General features: G+C 44.3%; 1 protein-coding gene across 1 annotated transcript; it reads left to right on the plus strand.

Annotated features, from left to right (window-relative positions):
• The first annotated feature begins 2,968 nt into the window (after positions 1 to 2,968).
• On the plus strand, positions 2,969 to 5,417 carry LOC130471909 (uncharacterized). The gene is made up of 2 exons (XM_056842267.1): positions 2,969 to 3,241; positions 3,783 to 5,417. The coding sequence occupies exons 1-2, from the start codon at positions 2,969 to 2,971 to the stop codon at positions 5,415 to 5,417; spliced, it is 1,908 nt and encodes a 635-aa protein (XP_056698245.1).
• The last annotated feature ends 4,455 nt before the right edge of the window (positions 5,418 to 9,872 follow it).

Consider the following 9,872-nt stretch of genomic DNA (forward strand, 5'->3'; position numbering starts at 1 on the left):
CAAAGGCAAAGCTGAATACAAAGCAGTCCATGATAATATAAATGCAGAGTAACTGAATACAGCAGTGAAGCAAAATACATGTCCTTCAAGTTGTCAAGACCTTTGAACACACTTACAATAGACTCGGATTCCCAACAAAGGAAAGAGTCAAGCACCTATTATCATGAAGAATCAAGTAACCACCATTTGTAAGAGTCAGTAGTGTAGAAGTCAAACAGAAATGCTTCTGATTTAACCAAACCTGATAAGTTTAATGCTCAAGAATCAGTAAGACAGAAGACTCAGTAATACAGAAGTGGTAGCAAAAGGCACCTTTCTGAAGGACATCACATATCTTGCCATGTTGTTGCTGTAATATTTCTACATATATGTCATAATGCTGGGATGTTTACTTGCATAATCCTCAACAGCAGGGACTTAGACAAAATAATAAGCATTAATAATTACTTAATGTAGGTTACAGACACACCCATAATACATATTCCGTACGGGGTCCAAAAGATGCAATTGGGTATTTCATAGGAACATAAAATCACAAGTGTTGTATGTTCCTTTTAAAAAACCCTCACCACACAAGATAGGTTAGCTACGAAAGTCATGGACCATAAACGATGGTTTCTTACAAAAAGTGTACATGGTTATGGAACTACTTAACTTTCACACACACATAATAGTTTCCTAATAGACCATGTACACACACAAAAGGGAGGGCTTTATGTGGTGTTCGCGCACCATGCACGTGCTCCAAAGCATATATCTGTAGGATGCGTGTCCTGCAAAGCATCCTCAGCATGCATCTGCAAAGCATCCTCAGCATGTGTGGGCTCCAAAGTATCCGCAGCAACATCCTCGGCAATGTCCTCAGCAACGTCCTCTGGCTCGGGCTCTTCCAATGCCACCTGTTTAAGGCACCACTATAGAGCGTTGCTCTTGGATAGGGCCGTTGTTGGCCCAACCTCAACCAAGACATGCTTAGTACATATCATCTCCTTCGCAACCTCAATAGCTGGGCCATCACGCTGAAATACAAGAAGTATGCATAGCTCAAAAACCAGGTTGCATAACCCAATAACATATTGGAAGGTCATCTTGTAATGACATGCATGTAAAGGGTATGTTTCTTGGTTTATGCATCATAAAACAAGGAAACCGCCCACAAAAGAAGCATATGTATGTAGGTTTGAAAATGCAAAAGACATACTGTGTGTTTGATGCGGAAGAGGTCTGCAGCAGGCATCCTAAAAAGCCTTTCAGAATCAACAGTGAACGCGGTCACCGAAAGCTCGCCGGTGCCATTAGAAATGTCGCAGTTAAGGGTAACCCTGTATTTATATATGTGGGCAGAGGTCCGTAAGAGAACTGCACGGTCCCCCAAGTTATCGGAAAACAATTACAAAAAACGCAAAGAAATTCCCGACCGTAAATAGTACGCGGAAATAGTTTAGAACATGTTTGATTGCAAACTAACTACAAATGAATACTACCTACAAATGTAAAGTTGAATCTGAATTGTGAACTTGTATGTTGTAGGTTAAAGAGTAAAGACACTATATTCCACGAAAGGAAATGTTATGTTCAATTTAAACAGGATATTGATGTGCTGACTGGGAGATGCTTCACATAAGTAGCGCATCTTGATTAAAAATGAGTAGTAATTGGGTGGCCAAACTTCTAATAAGTTGTGTATGTATTAGAGTCAGGATGTACACCGATTTCTCAATGAAGCTCATTACCAAACAAGACTTATAAAAGGCCATAGCAATAAGATACAGTCATACAGAACCTTACGAAGGACGTCAATGATACACGGAAATAGTTTAGAACATGTTTGATTGCAAACTAACTTTGAATAATAAATGAACTAATGAATACTACCTACAAATGTAAAGTTGAATCTGAATTTTGAACTTGTATGTTGTAGGTTAAAGAGTAAAGACACTATGATGCACAAAAGGAAATGTTATGTTCAATTTCAACAGGATATTGGTGTGTTAACTGGGAGATGCTTCACATAAGTAGCGCATCTTGATTAAAAATGAGTAGTAATTGGGTGGCCAAACTTCTAATAAGTTGTGTCTGTATTAGAGTCGGGATGTACACCGACTTCTCAATGAAGCTCATTACCAAACAAGACTTCTAAAAGGCCATAATATCGATGTTCTAGATGCTAAACCACTCAAATACTCCTCTAGCAATAAGATACAGTCAAACAGAACCTTAAATGAAGTAATATACGAAGGACATCAATGATGAATCTGATGGTGAAGTTGTTGTTCAAAAACTATTGTTAGAATCCACAACTTTGGTAGTTGCTTATGTACATATAATTAATAATCTTGAGTGTAAAATTCAACCCAACTAATTAAGTATAATCTTATTCACATATAATTAATAATGTTGAGCATAATGATGTGGGCTAGCATATCTCCACCATAAGGCCCAAGAGGTTAAACGACAAGTACAGGCCACCCCAAGAGACCCATGGGTCCAAGGCCTGGAAGTTGGCTCGGACCTTGGTACCTAAACGAAACAAAGAGCAAATTCTTATTTTAGAAGCCCACCTTCGTTGGCAGCCAGGCCCAAAATATAAAAGGCCCATCCATGTTTGTCCAAAGGACACATATCCTAAATCCCCATTGGGCAACACATCCCACAGCTAGGGTTGAGGGATCAATTCCCAAGAAACCCTAACCCTATAAATAGATCAGATTCCAAGGTAAGGGGTAATTAATTCATTCTCACCTACCTTAAAACTATTTCTGCTCTGCCTTCTCTCTAAAATTACTTCTCTCTCTAGCCCATACTTACTTAGGCATCGGAGGGAATATTCCTACGGGAATATTCTTGTTTTGCAGGTTGCTAGAAGTTCGTGCCAGCTCATACTTGATACCTCCAAGGTTCGCGTGACACGTCATCACCATAAAAGATCCAACAACATTTGGCGCCGTTTGTGGGGAGGTATAGTATCATGGCCGAACAGCAATCTGAGGAAAGCGCGGATAGAGCACGGTCTGCTACCAACGGAGGGAAGCTCCCTGTTAAAAACAAGACTAGAAATCATTGTGACGCCTCAACCAGCCGATCGGCCTCCGCGAGGTCCCTGCGGTACTTGTTGAACGATCTCCATCAGAACATTGCGGATGAATGGCAAGAGGGATTTCAGCACGTCCTCCAAGAAGAAATCACCAGATCCTTCAGCAAAGCCAACCCGGTGCAGGGTAGCGGCAGAGTGGTGGAGCCAGTAGCAAATGACCATGATCCACCTCGGAAGGGACAGCGTCCGGAGGAAGAAAGTTAGCATGTAAGAGAAGAGCGTCCGGGAAGGTGGACGAGCCTACCTTCACGGCAGCCAACTTGCAAATCTCAGGATTATCACTCCCCCAAAACTCCTAGAAGACGGCATGTGAACCTCACACGAGAAAAAAAAAGTGGCAGAGGCAATGAAGTAAAAAGGAAACGAAGGAAGCCGTCAACAGGAAACTTGTTTATATTCAACACGGCTCTTGAGGATATTCTCTTGGCTGAGGGACGGAATCTGGGAATAGAACAGCGGTCCCCCAGACGGCCGGATGCCTCAAAGCAAAAGGCCCCGTTCTGTGCTTTTCACAGAGAGGAGGGGCACGACACTCAAATCTGTCGGATGTTGAGAAAGATACTGAATGGCTACGCGGCTAAAGGATACCTACGTCGGTACCTCCGTTTGGCAGATGCAAGCGAGGAGTCGAGTCCCTCCACCAATAGCAACAGTTATTCAGACTAAGGATTCGTGGCAGTGATATCAGGAGGGATTGCGGCAGGAGAACCGTCTAAGGAAGGACGGCAATCAAGTTCGTCTTATCTATTACCGAAAGGCGGGAGCACCATATGATGATGATCCTTTGGTCCTAGAAATTAAGGTGGCTAATCTCAGAGTGAAAAGAGTACTGGTAGACACGGGGAGCTCGTCCGACATAATCAGTCTGCAATGCCTGCAGAAATTGAAGCATGATGCCAGAGCAATAGAAAAAGTATTCATGCCCTTAGTAGGATTTGAGGGAAGTGTCGTCTGCCCCACTGCCTCCATCCTGCTTCCTGTCTCCATTGGCACCCCTCCAGTGACCAAAGAAGGTGTCACTCGATTTACGATTGTAGCAAGCCTCACCTCGTTTAATATCATACTCGGTCGTCCAGCACTCAATGACCTAAAAGCCGTAATTGTCCCCCATTTACTGCAAGTTAAGTTTGTGGGAAGCAATGGACGCAATGGAGCCCTCTATGGAAACCAACAACTGGCCAGAGATTGTTACCTTACTACGTTGGAACCGGCATCATGGGGGGCTTCTCCGAAGAAAAACGAAAAGTTGAAGCCACTGAAAAGCCAGCGTAAACTCAAAGAGACACCTATGGCACATAGTGCGGACAGACGTCCTAAGCTAGTGGGAGAACACTATGATATATTCCTAGACCTAACGGACCCGTCTCGAACAGTTCCCATTGGAATTCCGCCTGACGATCCCATGGCAGCGGTACTGGTACAGCTGCTAAGAGAATACAAAGAGATATTCGCCTTCACGGTAGAAGAGATGCCAGACATTAATCCGGCAGTAGCCGTGCACAAACTGAACGTAGATAGTGCCATGAAACCAGTACGACAGAAGAAAAGGAATCATGGAGAGGCAAGAAATTTAGCTGCCGCCGCTGAAGTGCAAAAATTGATGGACGCAAGCTTAATACGTCCATGTCAGTATCCAGACTGGGTAGCTAATGTAGTACTAGTGCCCAATCCCAATGGGACGTGGAGGATGTGCGTCGACTATACAGATTTAAATAAAGCCTGCCCCAAAGACAGCTTTCCATTGCCAAAGATAAATCGCCTCGTTGATTCAACGGTGGGGCACGCCATGATGAGCTTTATAGACGCCTACTCTGGATTTTATCAGATCCCCTTATGGCCTGAAGACCAGGAAAAGACTTCATTTGTCACTGAGCAAGGTCTGTACTGTTACAAGGTGATGCCGTTCGGCCTGAAAAATGCACCAGCTACCTTTCAACGCTTGGTGAACACAGTTTTTGCAAAACAACTGGGGAGGAACATAAAAGCCTATATTGATGATATGATTGTAAAAAGCAAACAAAGGACGGATCACCTCGGCGATTTGCGAGAGACCTTCGAGACCCTTAGGGCTTACCAAATGAGACTCAATCCAAAGAAATGCATTTTCGGAGTCACTTCTGGCAAGTTCCTCAGTTTTCTAATTGACGAGAGGGGCAATGAGGCCAATCCTGACAAGGTACAAGCAGTCATCACTATGACGTCCCCAAAGATAGTTAAAGATGTGCAACGCTTGACTGGTTGCCTTGCTGCCTTGCGACGATTTTTGTCTAGAGCTGGAGATAAGTGTCATTACTTCTTCAGTACCATCAAAAAGGGGACCTAGTTCGAATGGACGCCACAGGCAGAGGCCGCTCTCCTTCATTTGAAAGAGCATCTGCACACTCTGCCGCGGCTAGTCAACCCTCTTCCAGGGGAGGTTCTATGCCTCTACCTTGCCATCTCAGACTACGCTCTAAGCGTCATCTTACTTACAGACATGGATGGAATACAACTACCCGTCTACTTCGTTACATGCTACAGAACGCCGAGCTTAAGTACCCAACTGTTGAAAAATTCGGTTTCGCTCTGTTCTTGGCTAGCAAGAAGCTTCGCCCTTCCTTCATGGCTCATCGGCTGATAGTATACACCGATCAACCTCTGAAACGGCCATTTACCAACCTGAAAGCGTCCGGGAGAATGCTCAATTGGGCCATTGAACTTAATGCATTTGATATTTCATATGAGCTGCGGAAGGCCATAAAGGGGCAGGCCTTTACTGACTTTATTGCGGAAATGATTAGGCCAGTCCACTTGAAAAATGAAAAGACCCAATGGGTAGTCCATGTGGATGGTTCCGCCACCCAAAATGAGTGTGGAGCCGGCATCATCTGTGAATCACCAGAAGGGGATGTCTATGAATATGCAATGCGCTTCAACTTTCAGGCGTCAAACAATGAAGTTGAATATGAAGCCTTGATATGTGGAATCCAAATGAGCATAGCAGCTGGAGCAGCAGAGGTCCTGGTCCTATCTGACTCACAGCTAATTGTCAGCCAAGTAAAGGGAGAATATGAAGCTAAGGACGACGCCATGATGAAATACTTGGAAAAAGTCCGCCAAGAAGTACAGCAGCTGACTAGCTTCGAAATACAACATATACCACGGTCCGAAAACAGCAAGGCAGACGCCTTATCCAAGTTGGCCAGCTCAGCATCTTGCGACACACCACGTCATGTATTTTGGGAGGTAAAACAGACCAAGAGCATTGATGTCTTGAGGACGGACATCCTAGACCGGAAGGCCACCTGGATGGACGATATAGTCAATTTCAAAATGAATGGGGTGCTCCCTGAGGATCCCAAGCAGGCGGAAAGTTTACAAAAGAAATGCACCTGGTTCGAGGTATGGAATGGGACATTATACAAAAAAGCTTTCTCACGGCCTCTTCTTTGTTGCGTAACCCCAGAGAAAGGGCATGAAGTACTGGAAGATCTCCATCAGGGATTATGCGGCTCTCACATAGGGGGGAGGGCCTTGGCAGAAAAAGCTCTACGAACTGGATACTATTGGCCCACTCTCAAATAAGACGCCCTTGACTTGGTTAAGCAGTGTGATAAATGTCAACGGTTTGCTCATATAATTCGACGACCGGCTCAGAAGCTAACACCCATCACCAGTCCTATACCGTTTGCCAAATGGGGGATGGACCTATTAGGCCCTTATACGACGGCCCTAGGGGGACTACTCTATGTGATAGTTGTTGTCGACTATTTCACCAAATGGGTAGAAGCTGAAGCCCTGAAAAACACCAAGGCACAGGACGTGAGAGCCTTCATCTGGAAAAACATCATTACAAGATTCGGCGTGCCTCAGGCCATTGTCTTTTATAATGGGCCACAGTTCAAGACACCCAAGTTGGAAAGCTAGTTGGCTGATCATGGCGTCACGGCATGTTTTGCGTCAGTTGGCCACCCTCAAGCAAATGGTCAGGTGGAAGCATTCAACAAAATCATCTCTGAAGGGATGAAAAAGAATCTTGATGAAGAAAAAGGGTTGTGGGCCGACGAGTTACCCAATGTCTTATGGTCTATACGAACAACGGAAAAAAAATCCACAAGAGAAACACAATTTTTATTAGCATATGGAGCTGAAGCCGTCCTACCAATTGAAATGTGTGAACCAACTCTGCGCGTCATGCTATTTGATGAAAATGCCAATTGGGCAATGATGAAAGCGGCCTTGGATTTCCTACCAGAAACCAGAGGGAACGCGGCTCTACGCCAGCAACTATACAAACTCCGGATGACTAGAGAGTACAACAAAAGGGTCTCTAGAAGAATCTTAAAAGTTGGAGATTTTGTGCTAAGGAAGATGGAAGCCGTTGGACGTGCTAATGAACAAGGGAAACTCACCCCTACCTGGGAAGGTCCATACGAAATTTATGAAGAAGTTCGAGACGGGACTTTCCGAATTCAAGATATGCAGGGGCGTCCAATTTTACGTACTTGGAATGCGAATAACCTGAAGAAATACTTTTTCTAAAAATTGACATCTATATTATCTTGATTAATGAATGAGCACTTTGTAAGAATGAAGACGTCCACATTATAGACGCATCATGTAGCACGGCTTAATGAATTTTAAATGAAAAATCTCCCAGCAAGCCGGCCTTGCTAAGGAATCTTTACTGATGTCAAATACGTTATCCAATCCTTTAAAGAGGCACAGACAATAACATTCTCTTAAGAATTAAAGACTAGTCGTTTAAAGGCCTAAGAAGTGGCCCAGATTAGCACCCTCACTAGGCTGATCACCTAGAACACAGGGGATACACATTTTTCAATAGCTATATGAAGTAGCTAAAGACCTGGGCAATAAGAACCAAGGCAAATAATTGTCGTACCTATTTAGGGGCGTCGGCTATATATATATTGAGCCAACCAACATCATAAATATTAAACAGGAACGGCAAATAAGATAAAACAAAGAAAAAAAACGTTCCAAATACGCCTAATCATTCCAATAAGTCAGTCATAATTATAAATTATGCACATAGCGCCATCAAGCAAGGCGTCGCAAAAACAAGAAAAAAACAAAATATAAGGCGCCTAGAATGCCTCATTCGTCATCACAAATTCAGGAGGAGGACGTCCTTCCTTCAAGGCTTTCTCCACCTCCACCTGATAATCGATGAACTTCTCGAACCAGCTGAAGGGTGCATACTGCCAAACTCTGCATTCCAAGCAAGCTCAATGCCCCCTCGGATCGTCCTTTCACCTAGCACGGCAGACTAGCTACGCACCTCTTTGGACGTAGCCACTTCCTTACGAGCCGCCTCCAGTTGTGCCTCCAAGTCCTTGAACTTGGCGTCAAGATGAGAAAACTCATCCTCTTTCTCCTTTATCTTCTCAGATAGATCCTCAATCTGAGAAAAGTTCTGATAAATCTGTTCAAGACGTTGCTTATTTTCAGCACGTTGAGAAGCCAGGGACTTGGTCAGCGCGTCAATCTCCTCCCTCCTGTTGAGTCGAAGCTCCTCTAGTCCAGCAAAATGCTGATCTCCGCACTGCATAGCAAGAAGGCGGTGTCTAGCCTCTTCATGCACCAGGGAAGTGCGTCACTTCTTCAGGGAATCAAGCAGAATAAACATCTGCAAAACGGCAAGCGTAAATATCGAAACAAAAACATTCTCCTAAAAGAAAAGGACAATAAAACTTACATCCAGCACAGAGGACTGCATGGCAGCAAGCTGAGTCTCGGCCGCCTCGGGAAGAGTCTCAGCGTACTTCGGGGGAATATCACTGCTGTGAGGGGGTCGAAAAAGCACGAGGCTAATGCGTGAAGGAAATAATGCCCTTGGTCCAAGTATGCATTCTATGTTAAGTCTAATAAGTGCGGTTCAGTATTAATTAACAAGTTAATAATTCAGTGAGATCAAGTGAGCTGAATGCCTAGCTAGAGGCCGCTTCAGTTCAAGTGGAATTAATGATATTAATCCACAGCTTACTCTTGACTGAACCCGTAGGGTCACACAAATAGTACGTAAACGGATCAAGTATTTAATGGCATTAAATACTCTATCTATGGATATTCGGAATCGACGGATCTTGGTTTCAGTGGGAGCTGAGATCGTCACTAGCAAGAAATGAATACTCCGGAAACGATGATATTGCCGGAAACGGAAATATGGATCGTATCGGAAATATAAATATTATCCAAGTCGTAGATGTTGCCGGAAACGGAAACATGGTACGTATCGGAAAATATTATCGGAAATGGAAATATTGCCGGAAATGGAAATATTGTCAGAATCGGAAATATTATCGGAATCGGAAAATAATTCCGGAAACGGAAATATTAAATATTTGTTCGAAACGGAAATTGATTCCGGAATCGGAAATATTAAATATTGTTCGTATCGGAAATGAATTCCGAAACCGGGAATTTAATCGGAAGCGTATCGTACGAATAAGCATCGGACGAGGCCTGCCGGACGAAGGCCCAGCACGAAGCCAGGCCATCGCCCAGCAAGCCAAGCGCGCCATACGAACAGCCAAGGGCCACGCCAGGCCCAGCAGGCCATGCCAGCGCGCACAGCGCGCGCAGCAATGGGCTGCGAGTTGTGCTGCTGCTCGCGTGGGCTTGTGGCTCGCGTGGGCCCAGCAGCCGTGTGGGCTGTGCGCGGGCATGGCCTGCACGCTCGTGGGTCATGCTCGTGTAGAGTTTGTGTTCACATACGAAACCTAAATTGTATAGGATTTGTTTGATGATTAAATTCCTATTCCTATTAGGATTATTT

This window comes from Spinacia oleracea, chromosome 4 (assembly GCF_020520425.1).
Source record: "Spinacia oleracea cultivar Varoflay chromosome 4, BTI_SOV_V1, whole genome shotgun sequence".
In the NCBI taxonomy this organism is placed as follows: Eukaryota; Viridiplantae; Streptophyta; class Magnoliopsida; order Caryophyllales; family Amaranthaceae; genus Spinacia; species Spinacia oleracea.

Bases quoted from the DNA above. Each gene is read 5' to 3' on its own strand.
- LOC130471909 (XM_056842267.1), top strand. From the start codon at position 2,969: ATGGCCGAACAGCAATCTGAGGAAAGCGCGGATAGAGCACGGTCTGCT. The intron at 3,242-3,782 runs GTAGCAAATGAC...CAGTGATATCAG, and splicing joins GCGGCAGAGTGGTGGAGCCA to GAGGGATTGCGGCAGGAGAA.